At 46.0% G+C, this 27,867-nt stretch overlaps 1 protein-coding gene across 1 annotated transcript in view; it reads left to right on the forward strand.

Moving 5' to 3' along the window:
• ACSL5 (acyl-CoA synthetase long chain family member 5) overlaps nt 1–27,867 on the forward strand; it is a 59,030-nt gene that overhangs the window by 20,109 nt on the left and 11,054 nt on the right. The window contains exons 7-18 of the mRNA XM_066598896.1: nt 3,019–3,197; nt 5,995–6,027; nt 8,709–8,760; nt 8,919–8,992; nt 9,496–9,573; nt 16,058–16,192; nt 16,272–16,406; nt 17,821–17,916; nt 19,099–19,171; nt 19,414–19,502; nt 20,008–20,124; nt 23,360–23,503. Of these exons, the coding sequence (XP_066454993.1) occupies nt 3,019–3,197; nt 5,995–6,027; nt 8,709–8,760; nt 8,919–8,992; nt 9,496–9,573; nt 16,058–16,192; nt 16,272–16,406; nt 17,821–17,916; nt 19,099–19,171; nt 19,414–19,502; nt 20,008–20,124; nt 23,360–23,503 (1,205 nt within the window). The remainder of the gene's footprint in view (nt 1–3,018; nt 3,198–5,994; nt 6,028–8,708; nt 8,761–8,918; nt 8,993–9,495; nt 9,574–16,057; nt 16,193–16,271; nt 16,407–17,820; nt 17,917–19,098; nt 19,172–19,413; nt 19,503–20,007; nt 20,125–23,359; nt 23,504–27,867) is intronic.

The following is a 27,867-nucleotide window of genomic DNA, read 5'->3' on the forward strand; positions in this document are numbered from 1 at the left end:
TGGCAATTATTGTTTACCAGCCATTAATTAATTTCAAAGCACACAACAGGCCGCTCTCTTCATCTGGTCAGTCGGTAGTATTTACCCCGGGGCAGCGTGCCGCTCTCTTCATCTGGTCAGTCGGTAGTATTTACCCTGGTCAGCGTGCCGCTCTCTTCATCTGGTCAGTCGGTAGTATCTACCCCGGGGCAGCGTGCCGCTCTCTTTATCTGGTCAGTCGGTAGTATTTACCCCGGGGCAGCGTGCCGCTCTCTTCATCTGGTCAGTCGGTAGTATTTACCCCATGGCAGCATGCCGCTCTCTTCACCTGGTCAGTCGGTAGTATTTACCCCGGGGCAGCGTGCCGCTCTCTTTATCTGGTCAGTCGGTAGTATTTACCCCAGTCAGCCTGCCGCTCTCTTCATCTGGTCCGTCGGTAGTATTTACCCCGGGGCAGCGTGCCGCTCTCTTCATCTGATCAGTCGGTAGTATTTACCCCGGGTCAGCGTGCCGCTCTCTTCATCTGGTCAGTCGGTAGTATTTTCGCCCGGGCAGCGTGCCGCTCTCTTCATCTGGTTAGTCGGTAGTATTTACCCCGGGGCAGCGTGCCGCTCTCTTCATCTGGTCAGTTGGTAGTATTTACCCCGGTCAGCGTGCCGCTCTCTTCATCTGGTCAGTTGGTAGTATTTACCCTGGGGCAGCGTGCCGCTCTCTTCATCTGGTCAGTCGGTAGTATTTACCCCATGGCAGCATGCCGCTCTCTTCACCTGGTCAGTCGGTAGTATTTACCCCGGGGCAGCATGCTGCTCTCTTCATCTGGTCAGTCGGTAGTATTTACCCCGGTCAGCGTGCCGCTCTCTTCATCTGGTCCGTCGGTAGTATTTACCCCGGGGCAGTGTGCCGCTCTCTTCATCTGGTTAGTCGGTAGTATTTATCCCGGTCAGCGTACCGCTCTCTTCATCTGGTCCGTCGGTAGCATTTACCCCATAGCAGCGTGCCGCTCTCTTCATCTGGTCAGTCGGTAGCATTTACCCCATAGCAGCGTGCCGCTCTCTTCATCTGGTCAGTCGGTAGTATTTACCCCGGTCAGCGTGCCGCTCTCTTCATCTGGTCAGTCGGTAGTATTTACCCCGGTCAGCGTGCCACTCTCTTCATCTGGTCCGTCGGTAGTATTTACCCCAGTCTGTGTGTGGAAAAAATCCACGATCTACGGGGTTATTACAGATGATCTTCCAGATGTGAGACCCTCAGAACTCCGTTTAAGGACCCTCGGATACAGAAATCTAACATCAATGGAAACAAAGTTTTGTCGTACAACATCAAGAATGTCCCCCCCCCTTCAGAGGTGTCGGTGTGACCCCCTTCGTCATCGGACACACATGGAGCCTGTAGTTCCTGCTGTACACGTTGTAGCGGATCACAGCTAACGGATGCAATGACTTCTGGGAAGCCACAGATCATAGTGGGCAGTAAGGGGGGCATGTAGACTCTAATCACAAAGCGTAAGGTCCAGGGAACGTAGAGGAAGGAAGAAGGTCACTATCTAAACCAATATATTTGCCAAAAGCAACAATCCTGAATGGATCCCCTTAAAAAGTAAACTTTTATCAATCACTTATAAAATTTTACCTCAGAAAGATAAAAAAGAACTGATATTATGTAGCAGAAAAGAGAATTATACAGACAGAGTCTGAACATCTAGACCACCGGCCTCACTAAATACAATATACTTTATTAGGAGTGGTGGCGCTAGCGCTCCCTCTGCCGGCTCCAGCACGCTGAGCCATAGAAACCAGTCACTGACTGCTAACAGTTGTACTAATATACTGAGAGCTCCACAATCAACAGCAGATCTGTTCTTTTTATCTCTTTTTGGGGTGAAATTTTATTTATGATTAATAACAGTTTAGTCTTAGGCCGCTTTCACAGATAACAAAATTGCACGATTTTCTTGGGATGCGACAGCGCTATAAATCGCATGTATGTGAGGCCCGTGCTTTCCGAAGGGTTCTTCCACATTAGCGATGTTTTGTAGGCTGCTACATTGTGAGAAAAAAAAATTGCAGCATTCCCTATACAGCATGAATTGTGATATTATGTAGCCCATGTTTCCCTGGAGCCTTCCATTCTGTTGCATCACATCACACAAAATCGCAGTTTCCTTGCGGTGCGATGCAACTCTTACAGTAGGAAACCCTAGCTGCAGAAAAAAAACAAAAAAACAATACATCATGTAACAGGCACTGTTTGCTCGGCCGCACTCTGCTCCCAAAGCTTCGGCACGCATTGAATGGTTCATCGAGTGCTGCAGCGATTGGCTGAGCCGCGGCGCTTGAGAACCAATCAGACTCAGTGCTTGCTGGAGGCGGGATTTTTAAACCCCCTGACCAGGAAGTGCTGGTGGAAGACTACAGACAAGTGCTGCGGAGCTTCAGAAGGAGACCTGCCGCGGAGCGGACAGCGCCTGTTAGGTAATGTATTGGATTTAGTTTTTTTTAATGCAGCCAGGGCTCATTTTTGGGGTAGGGCTTATATTTCAAGCTCCCCCAAAAATCCCAGCAAAAGAGCGCTACAAAATCACAATATCGCCGTGAGAAAACGCAGCGCTATCGCACAGAACACAGCTGTGATTTTCTTGCAGTAATATCACAGTCGCCGGTGTGGAAGCGGCCTTAAAGGGATCCACTCAGGGTTGTTGCTTTTGACAAATCTATTAGTTTTGGTATTGAGTACAGGGATCTGCTGGACCGGAGCCTTTGCTTTAGACGTTCGCTCTCGTCATCCCTGCAGCTGTGATTAGTTGCTAGAAGGACGTCCGACTGTCAGACAGTTTTACTAAATGAAACTTTTTGAGTTTGTCTTTCGATTGATAGCAAACTTCTGTATCCGAAAGTCATTAAAGAGGCGTTCTGGGGGTCTCACATCGGGGGTCATCTGTAATAACCCGCTATAAACTACATGCAATAGGACGTGTTCTTGAACATGAAGTAATCGGACGCTCCAGTATAATATTATAAAGCCCTCTGTTGTGTCCTGCAGCCGATTTATCCCTCGTCGTCTGCGATAAACCAGACAAAGCTTCGGTTCTGCTCTGTAACTGCGAGAAGGGTCTCACCCCCGGCCTCAAGATCATCGTGACCATGGAGGAGTTTGGTGACGACCTGAAGGAACGAGCTGTGAAGTGCGGGGTGGAGCTGCTGCTGATGAAAGACCTGGAGGTAGGCGAAGAGAATCAGCGCATGAGTTACATGGCGGGTCTGTAGCTCGCCTAATCCCCCCCAACACAACCCTGATCACCTGCACACTGCAACAAAACCCCAGCAGCGGATAAGGGCTCATCTACAGCTCAGTCACCTACAAGACACCAGATGCACAGGAGTTAATACTGGCTAATATACTGCATTATACACTCAGCCCCTCCCCTCATTGAGGCTCCTCCCCATTGAGGCTCCTCCCTATTGAGGCTCGTGCTCTCAGGGTATGAGCAGAAGTTTTCTTATGGCGAAGGTGTCCAGATTTTCCCACAGTAAAAGTGGCACAGAGGGGTGTGGTCAGGGGCGGGGCTTATAGCGACCTATGATTTTACCTCTGGCGTTATAAAAGGTACAGCGCCGCTTCAAAAGAGACGGACCAAATTCCACAGCATTTCTGCATCCAAAAAAAACCTGTCAAAATCCGTGCCAATGGTGCAGATTTTAACTGAAAATTAGCCGCGTACCGCAGCTGATGTCATGCTATGCGGCGCTCCCCCTCACCTCTTCCAAAGGCTTCCCGCTGTCAGCGCTTCCGGTTCCCAGCAGCCTGTAGTGGCCTCACCTGACCAGGCTATTGGAAACTGGGGAGCGCTGACAGCCGGAAGCCTACGGAGGAGGTGAGGGGAGCGCCGCATAGTATGACATCAGTTGTGGGTACATGGCTCATTTTCAGTCAATATCCTCACCAATGGTGCAGACTGTGACTGCTTTTTTGGATGCAGAAATACTGCAGAATTTGCCGTGGAAATTTCTGTCATGTGTAAACATACCGTAAGTCAGCTTGATTTATACTTCCACATGCAGAGTGGCCCCAGTAGTAAAAGTGGCCCCCACAGTGGTCTCAGTAGTAATAGTGATCCTCACAGTGGCTTCAGCAGTAATACTGTTCCCCTTAGTGGCCCCAGTAGAAACAGTGTCCCCCACAGTAGCCCTCAGTAGTAATAATGTCCCCCTTAGTGGCTCCAGTAGTAATAGTGATCCCCACAGTAGCCTTCAGTAATACTAGTGACCCCCACAGTGGCCCTCAGTAGTAATAAAGACCCCCACAGTGGCCCTCGGTGGTAATAGTGTCCCTCACAGTGGCCTCCATAGTAATAGTGTTCTCCACAGCGGCTTCAGTAGTAATAGAATTCCCCCACAGTAGCCCTCAGTAGTAATACTGTCCCCCATAGTGGCCACAGTAGTAATAGTGACTCCTACAGTAGCCCTCAGTAATACTAGTGACCCCCACAGTGGCCCTCAGTTGTACTACTGTTCCCCTTAGTAGCCCCAGTAGAAATAGTGTCCCCCACAGTGGTTCCAGTAGAAATAGTGTCCCCCACAGTAGCCCTCAGTGGTAATACTGTCCCCCTTAGTGGCCCCAGTAGTAATAATGACCCCACAGTAGCCTTCAATAATACTAGTGACCCCCACAGTGGCCCTAAGTAGTAATAGTGACCCCCATAGTAGCCCTCAGTGGTAATAGTGTCCTTCACAGTGGCCGCAGTAGTAATAGTGTTCCCCACAGCGGCTTCAGTAGTAATAGTATTCCCCCACAGTAGCCCTCAGTAGTAATACTGTCCCCCATAGTGGTCCCAGTAGTAATAGTGATTCCCACAGTAGCCCTCAGTAATACTAGTGATCCCCACAGTGGCCCTCAGTAGTAATAGTGACCCCCGCATTAGCCCTCAGTAGTACTAGTGACCCCCGCATTAACCCTCAGTAGTACTAGTGACCCCCACAGTAGCCCTCAGTAGTAATAGTGACCCCCACAGTGGCCCCAAGTAGTATTAGTGACCCCACAGTAGCCCTTAGTAGTAATAGTGTCCTCCACAGTAGCCCCCAGTAGTATTAATGACCCCACAGTAGCCCTCAGTAGTAATAGTGTCCTCCACAGTAGCCCTCAGTAGTAATAGTGATATACTTACCCTCTTCCTGGTCTTCAGAGCGCTTCTACTTCTCCTCTTCTCGCTGCTGCTGTGGGAGGAAGTGTGTGTGCACCTGCAGCAGGGGCTTCTCCCTTCTCCGCTCCTATAGCAGATCTAAAGAGGAGAGGTCATGGGAGGAAGATTCTAGATGCACACACTGTCTTTAGTGTGCGCATCTGCCACGGCGCTGCAAAGTGATTACCGGCAGGGAGCTGTAGCACCCGAGCTGGTAATCACTGTGGTGACCAGACGTCCCGAAAGCGGGATAAAGGTGGGACAAACGGCTGTCCCGCCAGGTTCCCAGCGGAAAGAGTGACACAGGGTCCCAAAGCGGGACTGTCCCACCTAAATCGGGATGTCTGGCCATCTTATCATAGCTTTTCTCACGGGGGTGTAAATACTTACATGGAGCTGCAATGTAAAGCATGGGAGATAGGTAAAGCAGACACATCTGGTGAGACAAGACGTAGATTTCAGGCCATATTTCCATGGGCAATTTCCTTGCATGAGTTCCTTACAATTGTGATATGGACGGAAATTCCAGGAAAAAAACAGCCCATTATTTATACACGCGGGCGATTCTTCTCTCGGGCTGGGAGTCCAAGAAACAAAAATCGCAGCATGTCATATTTTTGGGCGACACTGCCCATTCATTCCTACGGCTGCGTGGAAAAAAAACACATGGTAAATGCGATTTGCATGCAAGTGCGATACGTTTTTACATTTTTACTATTGATAAACATGCGTGGATGCCGTGCAGCGAGGCGGCGAGCTTCTGTCACATAAGTAGAATCGTAGGATTACAAGCGCCTCCGTCCGGGCTGTCAGTGACGACTTCTGTGTTTTGTTTCCAGTATTTAGGAAAAGAAAACTTCAAGAAACCCGTGGTAAGTGAAGAGTAACGGAGCGCCGCGGCCGCCGTCACCAGCGCTATTCTGTGTGTAATGTACAGGAATTATGTTATTGGTGATGAAGAGTAAGTGATCCGGGGACGAATCCGCTAAACACGTCATTATCACGTATGTGCGCATGGCGCGCGGCTACTCCAAAATTACTCAACTCGCAAGAAACTGTCTAAAAGTAACTAGAATATAATGCTGTAAAAGACTTTTAACCCCTTGGTGACAATTTTGGTCCTCGGAACGCGACGATTTTTTTGGATCTTCATCTTGACTATCACTTTATTTTTCCATCGGCACGGACGCACGAGGGATGTTTGTTTTTTGCACGGCGAGCTGCAGTTTTAATTGGCATCATTTTTGGGTGAATATAATTTTTTTGGAGGCCAGGAAGAAAACAGCACCTCAATTCTGCCACTGTTTCTTATTGCATTAGTCCTACAGTAAGAATGCCATGAGACATTTGTTCTGCGGGTTGGTTTAATTACAGCGCCACCAAAAATGCCAACAGTGGTGAGAGGCGGAGAGAGGGCGGAGGGGGCGGGAGCTCAATGCACTAGCTCTCATCCCGCCTCCTCCCCTTGCAGAGAGGGGCAGCTTATATGGTTGGGTGTGAAAACCCGACTGATATACGCCCGTCTTATGACATATACTGCAATACTTCAGTATTGCCATTTATGAGATTTATGCCGGCATTGATTTCTGTCACAGGCCTGTCCTAATAGCAGAAATACATAGCAGCCCCAGGCTGCCATGATAACCGAACGGTACCTCGCGATCTCATACCTGATCAGGGCATATCAATGTCACTGTAGGAATTGACAACAGCGTGTAAAGGGTTAACAGCCACGATCAGCATGAATGCTGGGAGTCAGCTGTCAGAAACAGCCGGCACCCTTCCTGTATGTAGTGGGGTTGGCTCCCCATCCCGTTCTATAGTAACCCCGCACTGGAGGGTGTATATTAAGCGTCAGGGGGTTAGGTACTATTGTCGGGGGTCCATATGAGACGTGTGTTAGGTGGTCGCCTTGTAGACATGTAAACAGAAGCAAAGCAATTCGCACAAAAGCTTTACAAACGGACTTGACTCATCTTGGTAAAACGCTCCTCGTATATTATATCTTACGGCTCCATGCACATCGGCGCTGCGCCGCAGTCCTTAACAGATCTGTAATAAAATGAAAGCAGAGTGATGAGAAGCCGATGTGGAAGCGAAGATCTAAGGGCTCATTTATAACACAGCTTTAAGAAGGAACGGGCGCTGGGATCTCCATCTGATCCTGACAGATCCCTCGATCGTACACAGCACATGTGCAGTTGGGAAAAGAGAGATATGAGATAGATAGATAGATAGATAGATAGATAGATAGATAGATAGATAGATAGATAGATAGATAGATAGATAGATAGATAGATAGATAGATAGATAGATAGATAGATAGATAGATAGGAGAGAGATAGATAGATAGGAGATAGATAGATAGATAGATAGATAGATAGATAGATAGATAGATAGATAGATAGATAGGAGATAGATAGATAGATAGATAGATAGATAGATAGATAGATAGATAGGAGATAGATAGATAGATAGATAGATAGATAGATAGATAGATAGATAGATAGATAGATAGATAGATAGATAGGAGATAGATGGATAGGAGATAGAAAAATAGGAGATAGATAGATAGATAGATAGATAGATAGATAGATAGATAGATAGATAGATAGATAGATAGGAGGGAGATAGATAGATAGATAGATAGATAGATAGGAGATAGAAAAATAGGAGATAGATAGATAGGAGATAGATAGATAGGAGATAGATAGATGGATAGATAGATAGATAGATAGGAGATAGATAGGAGATAGATAGGAGATAGATAGATAGATAGATAGATAGATAGATAGGAGATAGATAGATAGATAGATAGATAGATAGATAGATAGATAGATAGATAGATAGATAGATAGATAGATAGATAGATAGATAGGAGATAGATAGATAGGAGATAGATGGATAGGAGATAGAAAAATAGGAGATAGATAGATAGGAGATAGATAGATAGATAGATAGATAGGAGATAGATGGATAGGAGATAGAAAAATAGGAGATAGATAGATAGGAGATAGATAGATAGATAGATAGATAGATAGATAGATAGATAGATAGATAGATAGATAGATAGGAGATAGATAGGAGATAGATAGATAGATAGATAGATAGATAGATAGATAGATAGATAGATAGATAGATAGATAGATAGGAGATAGATAGGAGATAGATGGATAGGAGATAGATAGATAGGTAGATAGATAGATAGATAGATAGATAGATAGATAGATAGATAGATATGAGATAGATAGATATGAGATAGATAGATAGATAGATATGAGATAGATAGATAGATAGATAGATAGATAGATAGATAGATAGATAGATATGAAATAGATAGATAGATAGATAGATAGGAGATAGATAGATAGATAGATAGATAGGCAATAGATAGATAGAAGATAGATAGATAGGAGATAGATAGATAGACAGATAGATAGATAGATAGATAGATAGATAGATAGATAGAAGATAGATAGATAGATAGATGCATATATGTATGGACAGATTGAAAGATCTTGACTATTCTTTCCTCTTTCATTCCCTTTTGCAGCCTCCAAGTCCTGAAGATTTGAGTGTGATCTGTTTCACTAGTGGAACAACAGGTAAGGGTACTTTCACATGCAGCGAGAAATCGTTCGGTGTGAAAGTACTTTAGTTTATATAATAACTATTTATGCTGCTACATTGTATTAATTAATCCTTTAGTGAATGACCCCCAATCTCAACTTCAAAGTCTTCTTATAATAACCCTTTCTACTAGGTGACCCCAAAGGAGCGATGCTCACCCACAAGAATATTGTCGCTGACGCCAGCAGTTTTCTTAAAGCCACAGAAGTAAGTGACTGTCGTATCCAAATATAAATGGTGGCAATTAAGTGGCCCATTTATTAAAAGCTCTCAGCTAGAAAAGCTGCACATAGGTTATAGCTGGAATCTGGAATAGATTTCATATTTGGCACGTATTTGTATTAAGACGTTTGCATCTGTTCATACATTTGGCGCAGATCATACCTGTACAACCTATACTTACAGCAGCATATAAAATGCCGGTATACGTAAATCTGCGCCAAAGTGTTTATAATCCATCCATTCATGTATATGGAGCTGAGAGAAGTTGTACCTGATGGACATTTTTCTGTTTAACACCCAAGTAACCAACCTCAAAGGCTGATCTTAGCTGAAGGAGAACGTTTGGCTCCATGAGTATCGCCTGCTACATAATGTCCCCCCTAAATATGATTCTAGACCTCTGCTGTGTGATCAGATATGCTCAGTACTTTCAGTTGTGCTTTCTTCTCCACTCTTCACTGATCTGTTACCTTTGTCATACTGTACAGAGCACCATTGCCCCAGTGGCCTCAGACATTGAAATTTCTTATCTGCCGATGGCACACCTGTTTGAGCGGGTGGTTCAGGTAAGGACTCTGCTCAGTACAGAGGGTTCAGCTTGTCATTGTGTAAGACATCCTCTGACCTATGGCCCCTTCCTCTATGAGAGAGAATGATGAGCTGTTCTGGTGGACTTATCCATGGCTGCTCTAGGGAACATAACTGTCGCCCCAACAGCTGATTGCCATAGAGAATTCTATTTCAAAAGGGTTTGTCTTTAAGGCAGCCCATCCTTCTAATTTTAATCCCTATTCAAAGTCTGTTCAGGCATCACCATTTGGAGAATAGAGGTCCCTAACCCACCTAGTGTGGGCCAAAAATCAATATTTCCTTGTGGTTTTAGAGTTAGTAATAATATCCCTTGTGGTCTGAGGGTTAATAGTAATATCCCTGGTGGTCTGAGAATTAGTAGTAATATCCCTGGTGGGCTGGGGGTTAGTAGTAATATCCCTAGTCGTCTGAGGGTTTTGTAGTAATATCCCTGGTGGTCTGAGGGTTAGTAGTAATATCCCTGGTGGTCTGGGGGTTAGTAGTAATATCCCTGGTGGTCTGAGGGTTAGTAGTAATATCCCTGGTGGGCTGAGGGTTAGTAGTAATATCCCTGGTGGGCTGAGGGTTAGTAGAAATATCCCTGGTGCTCTGGGGGTCAGTAGTAATATCCCTGGTGGTCTGGGGGTTAGTAGTAATATCCCTGGTGGTCTGAGGGTTAGTAGTAATATCCCTGGTGGTCTGGGGGTTAGTAGTAATATCCCTGGTGGTCTGAGGGTTTGTAGTAATATCCCTAGAGGTCTAGGAGCTAGTAATAATAGCCAAAGAGGTCACAGAAATGATAAGATTATGCCAGGAGGTTAAGTTAAATCTGAATTCATAGTTCTATCATCTGCAGGCCAGTGCTTAATAGTATCCTTGGTGATTGTGTAAGAGTTAGAATGTCTCTAGTGGTCTAGCTCAACATACAGCACCTTAAGTATCTTGTACTCTAATAGAATATCCCTGGTGTCCTAGGAGGAGAAAATAATATTCCCGGACAAAGTGTGTTAATAACGTCCTCGCCGGTGGGCCACAGGTGAATGATAATATTACTGGTGGTCTAGTTCTAATTAATTTAAAAAAAAATTGGTACGGTGTTAGCCAATAGAGCATCGTGTGATTGTTCTCAGTAAGAGAAACCAAGTCATCTTGTAGATATGAGAGCTTTTAATGGCTAACAAAAATACATGATGTTACAGTGAGCTTTCGGGATATCTCTTCCCCTTCGTCAGGCTGATAAATGAAACTAGTTTGGATGGCACATAATTATAACATACAGATGCAGAGGGGGAGGGGGGGGACACATTCCTGTGGATCTAAATAAATGTTCACACACAGAAATTTGAGACTGTTTTGCACTCAGAGCTTAAAACAACAAACTGAACTGAGACATAAATACTAAATCAGTCCACTGAGCTCAGGACAGTTTTATGATGTGTCTTATCTTTCCTTCAACCTGCACATGGAAGGAAAAGCAGCACCACCTACTGGATGGCAACATTAATACAAGTCAAGTTCTGACTTTTTTTAAACTTTGTTTTATTAGCAGTTTACATTCAGTTCGGTATAAGAATGTCTCACTTGTTCTGTATCTTCTATCACGTTAGTCATACAGCATCTTATTTATTAACATTTAACATTTGAAAAATAAAACCTTTATTATGTTGGGTTCCTTGTGTATTTATTTCTTCCTCATTTCCACTAGTTATCAAGATTATATTTCTTCGACTTGTAATGTGTTGTGCGAGCCTCTCCATAAACCCCATACTTTTTCAAATTTATCAGGGCATCCTCTGTGTTGATAGATCACCTTTTCATAGGGGATTATAGTATCAACCAACCTCATCCAGCATGAGACGGAGGGCGGTCTCGTTGCCATCCATCCCATAGCCACCGTCTTCCTGGCCAAAAATAGTTCCTCCCTGATGAATATCTTGCTGTGATGGGTCCACGCCTCCTCATCCATCAGTCCAAATATTGCTATTTTTGCATCTAGGACCAAAGGGACTGGCAGAAGCACAGATAGAAGAGTGAATACCTCTTCCCAAAAATTCTTTACATAGGAACACTCCCATAGTAAGTGCCAAAAATTGGCATTTAGTTGGCGACATCTATGGCAGGATGTTGTGCCAATTCTACCCATTTTGTTCAGATTATATATCAAGCGTATCTCACACCGGTTCATCTGAAGTTCTGAATTTTTATGAAGTTTTAAAGCAAAAGAAAGAAAAACACACAACTATTTCTCCTTTGACAAGGAGAGTTTCCGCAACTTACTGGGACCACCATGGGCAGTAAAATGGCACCACAATATGCCAACCTTTTCATGGCAAAACTGGAAAGTGACTTTCTGGCCTCCTGCTCCAGCAAACTATTGGCGTACTTCCGCTACATTGATGACATCATAATCATCTGGACCAACACCGAACAAGACTATACTAATAAAATTCCATGAGAGATTCAACCCACCATAAACCTGACATTGAGCTACTCGTATACAGAAATCAACTTTTTGGAGACAACCATAAAAATTTCAAACAGCTCAATACAGACATCCATATACCGGAAATCAATTGATCGGCCCACATACCTCAGATGGGATAGTTTCCATCCTAAACACATCAAAAAGTCCATCATCTACAGCCAGGCCATCAGATACAACCAGATCTGCTCCAACCCAACAGACAGAGAGGAACATCTATACCATCTTATAAGGACATTTTTAAATCAGGGCGACCATCCCACCTCAACTGATGACCAAATCACCAGAGCCACCAGGATACCCAGAAATCACCAGAGACACCAGGATACCCAGAAATCACCAGAGCCACCAGGATACCCAGAAATCACCAGAGCCACCAGCATACCCAGGAATCACCAGAGCCACCAGGATACCCAGAAATCACCAGAGCCACCAGGATACCCAGAAATCACCAGAGCCACCAGGATACCCAGAAATCACCAGAGCCACCAGGATTCCCAGGAATCACCAGAGCCACCAGGATACCCAGAAATCACCAGAGCCAGGAATCACCAGAGCCACCAGGATACCCAGAAATCACCAGAGCCACCAGGATACCCAGAAATCACCAGAGCCACCAGGATACCCAGGAACCACCAGAGCCACCAGGATTCCCAGGAATCACCAGAGCCACCAGGATTCCCAGGAATCACCAGAGCCGCCAGGATTCCCAGGAATCACCAGAGCCACCAGGATTCCCAGGAATCACCAGAGCCACCAGCATACCCAGCAATCACCAGAGCCACCAGCATACCCAGCAATCACCAGAGCCACCAGCATACCCAGAAATCACCAGAGCCACCAAGATACCCAGAAATCACCAGAGCCACCAAGATACCCAGAAATCACCAGAGCCAGGAATCACCAGAGCCACCAGGATACCCAGAAATCACCAGAGCCACCAGGATACCCAGGAACCACCAGAGCCACCAGGATTCCCAGGAATCACCAGAGCCACCAGGATTCCCAGGAATCACCAGAGCCACCAGGATTCCCAGGAATCACCAGAGCCACCAGGATTCCCAGGAATCACCAGAGCCACCAGGATTCCCAGGAATCACCAGAGCCACCAGGATTCCCAGGAATCACCAGAGCCACCAGCATACCCAGCAATCACCAGAGCCACCAGCATACCCAGCAATCACCAGAGCCACCAGCATACCCAGAAATCACCAGAGCCACCAAGATACCCAGAAATCACCAGAGCCACCAAGATACCCAGAAATCACCAGAGCCACCAGGATACCCAGAAATCACCAGAGCCACCAGGATACCCAGGAATCGCCAGAGCCACCAGGATACCCAGAAATCACCAGAGCCCCCAGGATACCCAGAAATCACCAGAGCCACCAGGATACCCAGGAATCGCCAGAGCCACCAGGATACCCAGGAATCGCCAGAGCCACCAGGATACCTAGAAATCACCAGAGCCACCAGGATACCCAGAAATCAACTACTCTAATACAAGGAGAAGGAAGGGAATGGCTGTGTGCCTCTAGTAGTGACCTACAATCCGCAACTAAAGGTACTAAGGAAGACTGCAAGGAAACTCCATCATACCCTACACAAGGATGACTGTATTCCCGGACTCTCTGCTTCTGCGTTACAGGCAACCTTCCTATTTGAGGAACTGTATAATCAAGAGTGCATTGTCCTCCGACACACAAAAAGGAACTTATCCCAGTTATGTAAGGAGCTGCAAGACCTGCTGACATGTACGGACCGTGGACAGGATACGGATCGCCAACACACAACAGGACTATAAATTCCAAGTCTGATGCTGTATACCTGATCATGTGCAGTAAATGTCCTGTTGGGGGGGCTCTATATCGAGGAGACAGGACAAAAACTGAGAGCCAGAATGAGATCTCGTCGCCACTCAATTACAGAGGGAAAGACTGAACTACCTGTGGCAAAACATTTTTGTGGTCAGGGAGACAACATAGAGCAGATGAGAGTTATCATACTGAAGGGCAATTTCAAGTCGCAGTATCACAGAAGAATTTGGGAGAACAAATTTATGGCCATGTTTGATACCCACAAGAATGGAATGAACCTCAGCCCAGGATTCTTACATAAGTAAGAAATATGAAAGGTCTGAGGGAGGTCAAGAGGGATGTCCTCCTCTAAATAAAAAAAATATATTTTTTTCCCTTTGCTTTAAAACTTCATAAAAATTCAGAACTTGACTTGTATTAATGTTGCCATCCACTAGGTGGTGCTGCATCTCCTTCCATGTGCAGGTTGAAGGAAAGATAAGACACATCATAAAACTGTCCTGAGCTCAGTGGACTGATTTAGGATTTATGTCTCAGCTCAGTTTGTCTGTTGTTTTAAGTTTTGAGTGCAAAATAGTCTCAAATTTCTGTGTGTGAACATTTATTTAGATCAAGAGGAATATGCCCCCCACCCCCTCTACATCTGTATGTTATAATTATGTGCCATCCTAACTAGTTTCATTCATCAGCCTGACGAAGGGGGTGAGATATCCCCAAAAGCTCACAGTAACATCATGTATTTTTGTTAGCCAATAAAAGGTCTCATATCCCTGGTTTCTCTCACTGAGAACAATCACACAGTGCTAATTAATGACATACTTTATAGTCTCCAGTTTACTTCCCTTGTGGTCAGGTAAATAATAATATCCCAGGTTTCTTGCATGGAAGAAGTAATATACCTGCTATATCAGTGAATAATAATATCAACTTAGGTCCAGAAGCCAATAATAATTTTCTGGTGGTCTAGGAGTTAGTAATGATATTCAAGAAGGTTTAGTAGTTGAGAGTCATAATATCTCTGGTGGTTGTAAGTTTAATAACAATATGTCAGGAAGGGGGGTTAGTAAGTAAATGATAACATCCCTGGTGTATATTAGTTAATATCACCTGTGGTCCAGAGATTAATAATACTATTCCTGGCGGTCTAGGAGCTAGTAATACTATTCCTGGTGGTCTAGGATTTAATAATACCATTCCAAGTGCTCTAGGAGCTAGTAATACTTTTCCTGGTGGTCTAGGAGTTATTATTACTATTCCAGGTGGTTTAGGAGTTATTAATACTATTCTTGGTGGTCTAGGGGTTAGTAATATCCCTGGTGGTCTAGGAGCTAGTAATACTATTCCTGGTGGTCTAGGAGCTAGTAATACTATTCCTGGTGGTCTAGGAGTTAGTAATACTATTCCTGGTGGTCTAGGAGCTAGTAATACTATTCCTGGTGGTCTAGAAGCTAGTAATACTATTCCTGGTGGTCTAGGAGTTAGTAATACTATTCCTGGTGGTCTAGGAGTTAGTAATTCTATTCAGGGTGGTCTAAGGAGTTGGGAATACCATTTATGGTGGCCAAAGATTTTGCATTAATATCCTGGAGGTCTGGTAAGTTTATTATATTGTCCCTGGTGCTCATGAAAGTTATTAACATCCCTGGTTTCTGTTGAAGAGGTAAGGCCAGCATTGACATCTATGGCATATACACAGAATACGTCCTGAATATCTGATTGATGAGTGTTGGGAAGGTCGCTGCCAATCACCACATCCAGGTGGAGAATGAGGTGGGACACGTGCTAGCAGACATTTCTGGCATATTATATGGATATGCTAGAAATATCCATGTTGGGAATACATTATCACTGGTGTATGTGCGTTAATATTAATATCAACCATGGGTCAGAGGTTAAAAAGAATATCCCTGATGATGTAGGCGTTAGTAATAATATCCTTGGTGGTTGCAGGTTTGATAATATGTCAGACAGTTCAGTATGTTAATCAGTTGCCCACTACCCATGGACTATAATGTCCAGGTGGCCCACGCTTAGTAACAGGTGATAAAACGTCTAGTCAGGAAGGGGTTAATTATAATGTCCCTGGTAGCCACATACTTTACTATATGAAGGCTCTCATTTGGGCTTTTTTCCTCTCGTTGTATATATATGAACATTGTATGACTTGGTCTCTTCTGACAGACAGTGGTTTTCTGCTCGGGCGCCAAAGTGGGCTTCTCTCAAGGTGATATCCGCCTGTTGACTGATGATATGCAAGCATTGAGGCCGACGGTTTTCCCCACGGTCCCCAGACTGCTGAACCGCATTTATGACAAGGTAAGGACGGGGACGGTTTCCCACAGACGGGTATTAGAAGTCCCACATTTGTAACAGCTTGAGAATCATTTCCCTACAGATACAAAGTGGGGCCTCGACTCCCACCAAGAAATTCCTGCTAGACTTGGCTACAACTTGTAAGTTTGCGGAGGTTAAGAAGGGAATCAACCGGAACGACAGCGTTTGGGATAAATTCATATTCAAGAAAGTTCAGGTGAGCTGAAATAGACAGGAAGCATCAATTTTAAGAAAACCATTATGACTCATGTCCTGCAAGTATAACATTGTTGATAGTTTAAAGGTTCAGTATTGAGATCCCTGTTGGTTCGGTGGTTCTGTAACAACATTCCTAGTGGTCCAGTTGCAAGATTACTGGTGGTCCAGTAGCAGGATTCCGAGAAGCTCCTGTGCTCCAGGCGGCAGCTGTACCTGCTGAGCCATTCAGCCCTTTGGACAGCTCCCCTGCATGACCTTGTTCTGAGCTCCTGCTTTCTAGTCCCTGTTTTAGCTCCGCCCTGTTCCTGATTGGACATGCTATAAAAACCTGGCCTTGTCCTGCCTTCCTTTGCATGTTTATTAAGCCTTCAGCCTTTAAACCAGCTCCTTCCTATACTCCACCCTCTAAAAGAAGATTGTTCTCTATGTACTGACCACTGGCTTGTTTCTTGACTATGTCTCTACTGAAATCCTCTGTGCTGCATCGCCCTCTCCGTGTGCCAACGCCGGGCTTGTCTGACCACATTGCCAGCCCTTGCTGGCTACGACCCAAGACTCCAATCTAGTGCCAGAACGTGACATCCAGTGATTCAAGTATAACATTACTGCTGCAGTTACAAGATTCCTGGTGGTCCAGTGGTACATTTACAAGATTCCTGGTGGTCCACTGGTACATTTACAAGATTCCTGGTGGTCCACTGGTGCATTTACAAGATTCCTGGTGGTCCAGTGGTACATTTACAAGATTCCTGGTGGTCCACTGGTGCATTTACAAGATTCCTGGTGGTCCAGTGGTGCAGTTACAAGATTCCTGGTGGTCTAGTGGTGCAGTTACAAGATTCCTGGTGGTCCACTGGTGCATTTACAAGATTCCTGGTGGTCCACTGATGAATTTACAAGATTCCTGGTGGTCCACTGGTGCAGTTACAAGATTCCTTGTGGTGCAGTGGTGCAGTTACAAGATTCCTGGTGGTCCAGTGGTGCAGTTACAAGATTCCTGGTGGTCCACTGGTGCATTTACAAGATTCCTGGTGGTCCAGTGGTGCAGTTACAAGATTCCTGGTGGTCTAGTGGTGCAGTTACAAGATTCCTGGTGGTCCACTGGTGCATTTACAAGATTCCTGGTGGTCCACTGATGAATTTACAAGATTCCTGGTGGTCCACTGGTGCAGTTACAAGATTCCTTGTGGTGCAGTGGTGCAGTTACAAGATTCCTGGTGGTCCAGTGGTGCAGTTACAAGATTCCTGGTGGTTCTTTTACAAGATTGCTGGTGGTCTAAAGATTTAGTAGTAACACCCCTGCTGTCTTTGCTTTCCTAGTGATTCCCATATTGTATAACAATTACACTGATGACTTGTTTCCGGATGCTTGATCTCTAATAAGAGGATGTATGTTATCACGTTTCGTCTAGGACACGATGGGTGGACGTGTCCGGCTAATAGTGACAGGAGCAGCTCCCATATCTCCGAATGTCCTAACCTTCCTGAGAGCTGCTCTGGGTACTCAGGTAAGTGGGGGATGTTTGTTCAGTTTTGGTACCCTGACACTTAAAGGGGGACTCCATAACATATTGCTCCCATACTACGGTTCTCGTCACTGATTCCCTAGGGCAGCCGTATTCACCCCCAGCAGTTGGGGAGGAGCTCTGTTCGTTCGGCAGGAATAGGACATCACAGATTTGGAGGAACAGAGCTCATTCTACTTTAAATGCCTGCAGCTCCGGTTCTTCAGGGCTACCAACATGCTTAAAGCTAAGACATGCCACCAAAGTGTTGGTACCCCTGCAGAACCCCTGCTGTGAGTGGAGAGGTCACCACACCCCTCTGCAGTAAGTCCGTTTATTTCCATTATAATGAATGGGTGGTAAAGCTCCGCCCCTTTACTCTGAATTGTAATAAAAACTATGTGACAGTTATTAAACTCTCACCACAATCTGATCAGGTGGATACAATGACAAGAGGCCAAAGAGCCAACAACAGTTAGTAGAACATTTCCCCTTAGACCCTTCCTGCCCCAGGGTGTAATTGTACACCCTGGGTGGGAAGCAGTTCCTGTGAATGGGCGTACATTTCTGCCCAATGGATGACGGGGACTCAGAAGCTGAGCGCGCACCATCCACAGGCGGCTGTGACTGAGAGCCGGCCTCCTGCTGCAAAAGCGGGGATCGGTGAGAACACAGATCCGTGCTGTTAACCCCTTAAACGCTGCAATAAATGTTGATAGCGGCATGTGAAGGCTTCATAGAGGGAGTGCCCTTAATCTGTGACATCATCGGGCCTCCTCCATGTGATCATAGAGGGCTGAGGGGGATGCCCTGACAACCAGATGCCACACAATGATGTCTGGGTCTGTCATGGCCTGTGACCGTTATCAATAATGAATATGTATTATCATAGGTTCACAGGACCAAGTCCCCTGCAGGGACATAAAAAATGTGAAAAAAATGGAAAAAACTCCATGTTTGGTATCCTCGAGTCTGTAACGATCCATACAATAAATTTAGCCCATACGGCAAATGCTATAAAAAAAGCACAATAAAAGTGATCAAAAAAGTCACATGTACCCAAAAATGGTACAAATAAAAGGACAGCTTGTCACCTCCACTCTGGGCAGGACTTATGACAATTGGGTGTGGTCAGGAAAGCTGACTTGGAGTGATTTCTGTGACAATGACCTATTTTGATGTCAGATTTTCGAAGGCTACGGTCAGACGGAATGCGGCGCTGCCTGCTCGTTTACGACCCCCGGAGACTGGACAGCAGGTGAGACAGCAAATACCTGTATCATGGAAAGCTGGGTGACAGCCAATATGGCTGCCATTCTGGCATCTCTAGGAGCTGTCAGTATGGCGCATTATGTCCTCTGGTTCAGGGTCCTGCTGACAACCTCATGCAATGTCGGACATGTTGGTTGTCACCCAGGAGCACATACTGTATATAACAATAAGTAAATGAACCCCTTTGCACCCGTCATCACCTCATCCAGGTGACCTCATGTCTTCCAGGACACGTTGGCGCTCCGCTGCCCTGTAATCTTCTGAAGCTCGTGGATGTGGTGGATATGAATTACTTCACATCTAATGGAGAGGGAGAGGTGAGAATCATGTAGGATGTGTGCTGTTCTCTGTTATCAGCCATGTCAGGCTGGGGAGAGACTGTCTTGTAGCAGAGGCAAGTACAGCCTACTACTTCCTGTTATCAGCCATGTCAGGCTGGAGAAATCTGATATTGTTCTTCTTTGAGATAAGTGACGGGAATTGCAGATCTCCCCCACCCGCATGATCCCTACATTCAGTCACAGATCTCCTCCAACCGCATGATCCCTACATTCAGTCACAGATCTCCCCCCTCCCCTTCCCGCATGATCCCTATATTCAGTCACAGATCTCCCCCACCCGCATGATCCCTATATTCAGTAACAGATCTCCCCCCTCCCCTTCCCGCATGATCCCTATATTCAGTCACAGATCTCCCCCACCCGCATGATCCCTATATTCAGTCACAGATCTCCCCCCCCCCCTCCCCTCCCCCCTGCATGATCCTGTAGTCACAGATCTCCAGCGGCGACATTTACGCCAATTTGTGTTTTTTCATTTTAGGTTTGTATTAAAGGCCCCAATGTATTTGGCGGATATCTCAAGGATCCTGAGAAGACGGCGGAAGCCATCGATGAGGAAGGATGGCTGCACACTGGGGACATCGGGAAGTGGCTTCCAGTAAGTATAGAGGGGTAGCTTCATCTTCTTGGCCCCTGGTGCAAAATCTGTACCAGTGCCCCCGAACTATCAGGCCGGGCTCACACCGAAGGACTGGGTTCATGCGGGGGTCCTGCAGTGGATTCCAGCTGTGAGCCAGACTGGTGACCCCACATACCTTATTTCCATGCTTTTCAATGCCCGCATTTTGCAGCAGACGCCGATCACGGATTCCGCAGTTGGAATCTACCATGTGAGCCCGGCCTCACACAGAGAAGAGGGGCCGCAGCTTCCAGTGTCCAGCTGCAACCCCTATAGTGTAGCTGCAGCACGAGACCAGTTATCCCCAGCAGTTTAGCAGTGTGGAAACGAAAACCAATACAATGTATTCCATTCGATACCATGTATTCCATTCGATACAATGTATTCCATTCGATACAATGTATTCCATTCGATACAATGTATTCCATTCGGCTCGTCTTGTATCAGTGTTTATTTATTTTCCTGCTTGTTACTTTTCAGCAGTTTACTTAGTTTCATGTTACATTTACTTCCTAGACAAAGTCCTTAACCCCTAACACAGTATACAGTAAGCTCCTGAGCTCCACCTAGTGGTGACTACAAGCAGACAGAGTTTATTCATGTAATTCTGTGTCTATGTTGGGGGTTTGGAGCTCTGGATCAGGATATCTGCGCTTCAACTGCTGTAAAGCTATATTGTTTGAACTAAAAAAAAAAACATAATGAAAAAGGCGGAAATGTGAACTAATCCTCACCAAGGGAGTCTATAAATGGAAATGCACCGTAAAATCAGCAGCCTTTCTCTTTATCAAGTGTGAATGCTGCTTATCTTGGCTCAGGCAGCTTCTGTCATGCTGTTATTACACCTCCACCTATTAGTGGCAATAAGGTGATATTAGTTTCTCTCTAGGGTGTAAGATGAGATGCTCTGCGCCCTGTATACCTCCAGCCGCTTATACTCCCCTGCAATGTAGCAGTTCCCTATCTGGAAGAAACTTATATCTTTGTTCATCCTGAGCCTCCTGTTTCATGAATATAAAATCAAAGTTACAGTAAAGACTGACACACAGACAGAGCAATAGGAAATATGTGGTACAGGGAGGATGTGACATTATGTAACACTGCAGATTCATCTGTCTTTTAGTGTCTGAGGAAAAGGTGAGGGACGACCAGGGTAACTCACTCAACATTTAGCATGCCTTCCACTGTGCCAAATTCTATGGGACAGTCCTAGATTTGAGACGCTGTTCCATAGTCCCGGGTGTCATTAGACATGTTTTGCTTTCCCCCAAGAAGCATTGAATGCACTTGCAGTCCCGTTGCGGCATCAGCAGAGAGGTCAGAGGTCACATTGCTTACAGCATTGGAGCCGCTGCCCCTGAACCAGGACTGCAAGTGAGTTAAATGCTTGTTAGGTGGCCGGGGGTCCACTATGAGAGTCACTATTACTGGTTCCATTATTGGGGTCACTCTTACTATTGGGGTCATTATGGGGGGTCACTGTAGGGCACTTATGTGGGATTCCGAGCGCGTGGCTCTGTGTCAAAGGCTTATAGCCTGACATCATCCTAAGCACTCCGCTACAATTGTCTCTATTTTCGGTGTTCCGGAGTTGGAGATGAGCATTATGAGCCGCAGAGCTGATAATGATGCAACGAGGTGATGGCGTCTGCAGGTGACATGGATGTAGTTACACTAGATGGTATTCAGTATGACACAAGCTGCCATCCCACGGGCATCATCTGCCCCTCAGGACCTTTGTGTTGTGCCACCTGCAGGGCAGTAATGATATTTCTGTATGGAGCTGTCCCCGGGTGCATCATCAATAGTATTGAGGGCAGTTCAGAGAATTGTGTCCGGATCTCTGCGCTGCTAGGACTGATCGCAGCTCTTGCAGTCTGATAACGGATTTCATTGGGTCGATGCTGTCAACTGGCCGAGTTACAGACAGGAAGGAATTTCTAGGAAAGTTGTCTAGACCGCCTGTGACCTCAGCGCTGCTGCTATTACTCTCCATAGTGATCATGCCAGCTCTATGGCACAGGCGCCAGCTTGTAGGAGGGGCACCAGGCTGATGTAGGCTTGGGGCAATTTTCCACCTTAGGTCTGTCTGGACCGAAGATCTTCTTCCTCCGGAAGGGTCTAGTGGTGCTACATGTATCCTCCTCCTGGTTCTGTCTCTTGCTATCTGGTGTTCTGAAGCGCCACGCTTGGCCCATCAGTGCCCCCACAACAGAACAGCTTAGTTCTGCTACTGCATTTGCTATGAGCTTGATTCTGGTGTTGTATTTATGTACGGCGCTCAGCCCTGGTTCTGTGTATGTTATGAGCTTAGTTCTGGTGCTGTGTGAATTTGGTTCTGGTATTATTTCAATGTACGGAGGTTGGTTTGTGCTGCATTTATGTACTGAGCTTGATTCTGGGGCTGTATTCATTATGAGCTTGGTTCTGCTACAGTCTGAGCTGTTCTGGCGTGGGCTTGCTGCTATATTGCTACTTTCTGCACAAGTGGAATACAGGCAGTATCAATACATATAGCTTTTTCTTAGGATGGGGAGGAGGGTGCAAAAAACAAATGACAGCACAGGGTGCCATCTAACCTACGGCCGCACTGACAGTGATGCTTCCCTATCCTGGCTGCACTGCGCTAGTAATGTCCCAGATAAGACATTACTGTGTTTTACAACTTCCCACATTTGCATGGACAGGGTCAGTTTTATAGAAAATAGGGCTATTATGGGCAAGAAGTAATGCAGGGTCTCCATTTTTGCACAGCTGTTCTTGTAATTTCATAGTCCCTGGTGGTCTGGGGTAATGAAAGGCTACACTGTAAATTCCTGCTGGTATAGGGGTCAATGGTAAATTCTATAACTCCTGGTCCCTCATTATTAGAGAGCACATAGGCAGCTGCCCAGATTGCCACACTCTAATATTGTCCCTGTCTTTTAAGGACTTGATGAGACATCCCTGGCATGCCATAGTCTATAGTCATGGGCGCTGCCCAGAACCCAGGCTCTGCTGTGGTGCATTGTGGGAGAGACCATGTGTAATGTCAGCTGAATGTTACTAAACGCTGCGTCTCCCACAATTCCGTGGACATTTAGTGCGATGCATTATAGGATCTGTTTTTCGGCGGGTGTCAGCAAATTCTATTTGTGACTGCAGCTCTGGATGTGACTGGAGTATAAACCATGATGCAAAGTAACCTTATTGTGATAACCTTTATCTCTTCCAGAATGGCACCTTGAAAATCATCGATAGGAAGAAGAACATCTTCAAGTTGGCGCAGGGGGAGTACATCGCCCCGGAAAAGATTGAGAATGTGTATGTGCACAGCGCCCCCGTGGCTCAGGTGTTCGTACATGGTGATAGCCTGCGGGTAGGTATTAGATATTAGAACGAGCCTCTGGAGAGCAGCTGGTTGCTTCTCATGTAACATGCATGTGATGCGGCCGCAGGTCATGCACTTTACTGTCCACCACATGGGAGACCTCCGAGCCAAACTGGACAATGACCCTACAACGACATCCCACCTAATGCTCCTACTGCTGGGCCACGGGCTGCAAGCCAAAGTGCGTGTTAAAGGGATGTTGTAGTTTAACCCCTTAGTGACGCAGCCTCTTTTGGACGTAAGGATGTGAGGTTTTTTTTTAGGGATTTTCATCTCCATTTTTCAAAAGCCATAACTTTATTTAGTTTTTCCCCCGACGCGGCCGTACGAGGCTTGTTTTCTGTGTGCCGGTCTGCAGTTTTTATTGCACCATTTTTTGGGTACATATAATGTATTATGTAGAATTTTTATTACATTTTTTTTTTGTAGGGCAGGAAAAAAACTACAAATTCTGCTATTGTTTTCTTTTCAAGCGTTATTCATAAAGCACAAATCACAGGTCCGTTTTATCTGCAGGTCGGTACGACTACGACAATACCACATTTCTATATATTTTTTAGGTGTTTCCACTTTTGCACAATAAAAAACATGGGGGGAAAAACATATTTTTTCCCCCATACTGCATTCAAAGTCCCATAACTTTTTTATGTTCCCATGCATGGCGCTCTGTGAGGGCCGTCGTTTTTATTGGTACCATTTTGGGGTAAATATGGCTTATCTATTACTATCAGGGCTTATTCACGCCCGGCCGATATACGCTGCCCCTCTCTGCAACGGAGAGGAGGCGGGACAGGACGGGAGCAGTGCACTGAGCTCCCACCAACTCCCCGCCCTTCGCCACTGTTTGCAATGGGAGGGGGCAGGGCAAGGGGGAACTTAGCCCCACCCTTCCCATTGCAAAAAGAGGCGAGGGGCGGAGAGGGGGCGGGAGCTCAGTGCACTAACTCCCGTCCTGTCCCGCCTCCTCCCCTTGCAGAGAGGGGCAGTGTATATCAGCCGGGCCTGAAAATCCGACTGATATACGCCCGTCTGAATAAGCCTTTATTGCGTTTTTGGGAGGCAAAAGGAACAAAAAATGAATTTATCTTTGTTTTTTTTAATAGCGTTTGCTGGAAAGTGTTCAATTTAATGTACAGGTTGTTACAGATTCAACAACACCAAATGTTGGTTTTCTGATTTGTTTTAAACAAAGAGGGAAAAGTGCCCAAAAATAGTTTTTGCTTTTTTTTACTATTTTTGTGTGGGTTATTTTTACAATTTTTTTTATTTTCCACATTTTTATGTCCCTGTAGGGGACTTGAACCTGTGATACTAGATGTGATAATACATTCAGAGTGATAATAAGGCATGGCAGACCCAGATGCCATTGTCTGGTGTCCGGTTACCATGGCAACCCATCTGACATGGCAGAGGGCCGATGATGGCACAGAGGGATAGCCCTCCCTCTAATAACCCTTTGCATGCCACGATCAATGTTGATTGCGGTATGTAAGGGGTTGACAGCAGGATCGGTATTTTCACCAATCACCACTGTTGCAGTGTAAAGTTACGTCCTGGGGTGCAAAGGGTTAACGTAACTGAAGCTTAAAGGGTGTATAATAAAAAGTGCTGCAATGTTCTAATAGATTTTACTGCACTTCCTCAGTATTTTTAAGATCTGCTTGCTGTCAGTGAATGTAAATAACCCCCTCCCCCCTTCTTTTAACAGGCATTGAAAGCGCCAATGCACAAGATATCCAACACATATTTGAATCATTGAGACTTGTCCGAAGTGATGAGTAATAGTGACCCCAACAATGGTCCGAATAGTAATAGTGTCCCCTTAAGTAACCCCCACTAATAACCGTGATCCCCATAGTGACCCCTAGTAGTAGTAGTGCAACCTGAAGTGGTCCCATTAGTAACAGTGATCCCCACAGTAGACCTCTTGCCACCTATGATGTACTAACTCTGGGACCCCTGACCTCTCCTCCTCAATAAGAAGGGTCTCCCATAGTAGCCCCAGTGGGGGAGGGATGAGGGGTTCCTGCAGTCACAGCCGTCAGTGGACCAGAGCTGCTGGCTGGGTAAGTGAATTGTTTATTGGGTTGCTGCCAGGCCAACATGGGGGACACTTCCTACTGGGATACTATGGGCGTCACTATTACTACTTGGATACTATGGGTGGCACTATTACTACTGAGATACAATGGGTGGCACTATTACTACTGGGATACAATAGGTGGCACTATTACTACTGGGATACTATGCGAGTCACTATTACTACTTGGATACTATGGGTGGCACTATTACTACTGAGATACAATGGGTGGCACTATTACTACTGGGATACAATGGGTGGCACTATTACTACTGGGATACTATGCGAGTCACTATTACTACAGCAATACTATGGGAGTCACTATTACTACTTGGATACTATGGGTGGCACTATTACAACTGGGATACTATGGGGGTCACTATTATTACTGAGATACAATGGGTGGCACTATTACTACTGGGATACTATGGGTGGCACTATTACTTCTGGGATACTATGCGAGTCACTATTACTACAGCAATACTATGGGAGTCACTATTACTACTTGGATACTATGGGTAGCACTATTACTACTGGGATACAATGGGTGGCACTATTACTACTGAGATACAATGGGTGGCACTATTACTACTGGGATACTATGGGTGGCACTATTACTACTGGGATACTATGGGTGCACTATTACTACTGGGATACTATAGGTGGCACTATTACGAGTCTCAATGCTTCAAATATACGTTGGTACTCTTGACGCAACTGATGCTGCCAACTATCGACCCATCTCTAATCTCCCCTTTATCTCCAAACTACTAGAACGCCTGGTTTACTCCCGCCTTGTAAGCTATCTATCAGAGCACTCTCTCCTCGACCCCCTACAGTCTGGCTTCCAACCCCAACACTCGACAAAAACTGCCCTTACTAGGGTATCCAATGACCTACTGACAGCCAAATCGTGGGGCGATTACTCCCTACTGATCCTCCTCGACCTCTCCGCAGCATTTGACACTGTCGACCACAAACTCCTCCTCAGTATGCTACGCTCCATTGGCCTAAAGGACACTGCCCTCTCCTGGTTCTCCTCCTACCTATCTGACCGCTCTTTCAGTGTCTCCTTTGCTGGCTCTACCTCCCCTCCTCTTCCCCTTGCTGTTGGGGTCCCCCAGGGCTCTGTCCTCGGCCCCCTTCTTTTCTCTATCTACACAGCCCCTATTGGACAAACCATCAGGAGATTTGGCCTCCAATACCACCTGTACGCTGATGACACCCAGCTATACACCTCCGCCCGTGACATCTCTGCACCGTTCCTCCAAAACATCACTAACTGTCTGTCCGCTGTCTCTAACACCATGTCCTCTCTCTACCTAAAACTGAACCTCTCTAAAACTGACCTCCTCGTGTTCCTGCCCTCCACTAACTGACCTCCTCGTGTTCCTGCCCTCCACTAACTGACCTCCTCCTGACATCTCCATCTCAGTGTGTGGCGCCACCATAACTCCTAGACAACGCGCCCGCTGCCTTGGGGTCATATTCGACTCTGATCTATCATTTGCCCCCTACATCCAATCTCTGGCCCGAACATGTCAGCTGCACCTCAAGAACATCGCAAGAATCTGCCCCTTTCTCTCCGCGGACACGCTAAAAACGCTCACTGTTGCCCTCATCCACTCCCGGCTTGATTATTGCAACTCGTTGCTGATCGGCCTCCCCTGCACCAGACTCTTCCCTCTCCAGTCCATCCTGAATGCGGCAGCCAGGCTCATCTTCCTGTCCAGCCGCTACTCGGACGCCTCTGTCCTGTGCCGGTCACTGCACTGGCTGCCCGTTAAATACAGAATTCAATTTAAACTCGCCACCTTCATCCACAAAGCCCTCCACAGTACAGCGCCCCCCTATATCGCCTCCCTGATCTCAATCCATCACCCAGCCCGGGCTCTCCGCTCTGCTAACGAAAGCAGACTGAGCGCCCCTTTAATTCGAACTTTTCATTCCCGCCTCCAAGACTTCTCCAGAGCAGCACCGGTCCTCTGGAACATACTACCAAAGGCTACTCGAGCAATCCAGGACTCACAGAACTTCAGGCGTGCTCTAAAAACGCACCTCTTCAGGGAGGCATACCGCATTCCCTAAGCAAACCCCTCTGTACTCTGACTGATAACATGCTCCCTGACCTACTGACTGCAATCCCTGCTAGCCATCATAAACCGCTCCTGCAGTCATACCGATTCTGCCGTCACACGGCTAAATGTCTGACCATTGTTTATGTGTATAGCATCGCTCACTCTCTACCCCGCCATACCGTGCACATCTCCAC

The sequence above is a fragment of the Eleutherodactylus coqui genome, chromosome 4, assembly GCF_035609145.1.
Source record: "Eleutherodactylus coqui strain aEleCoq1 chromosome 4, aEleCoq1.hap1, whole genome shotgun sequence".
NCBI lineage: Eukaryota > Metazoa > Chordata > Amphibia > Anura > Eleutherodactylidae > Eleutherodactylus > Eleutherodactylus coqui.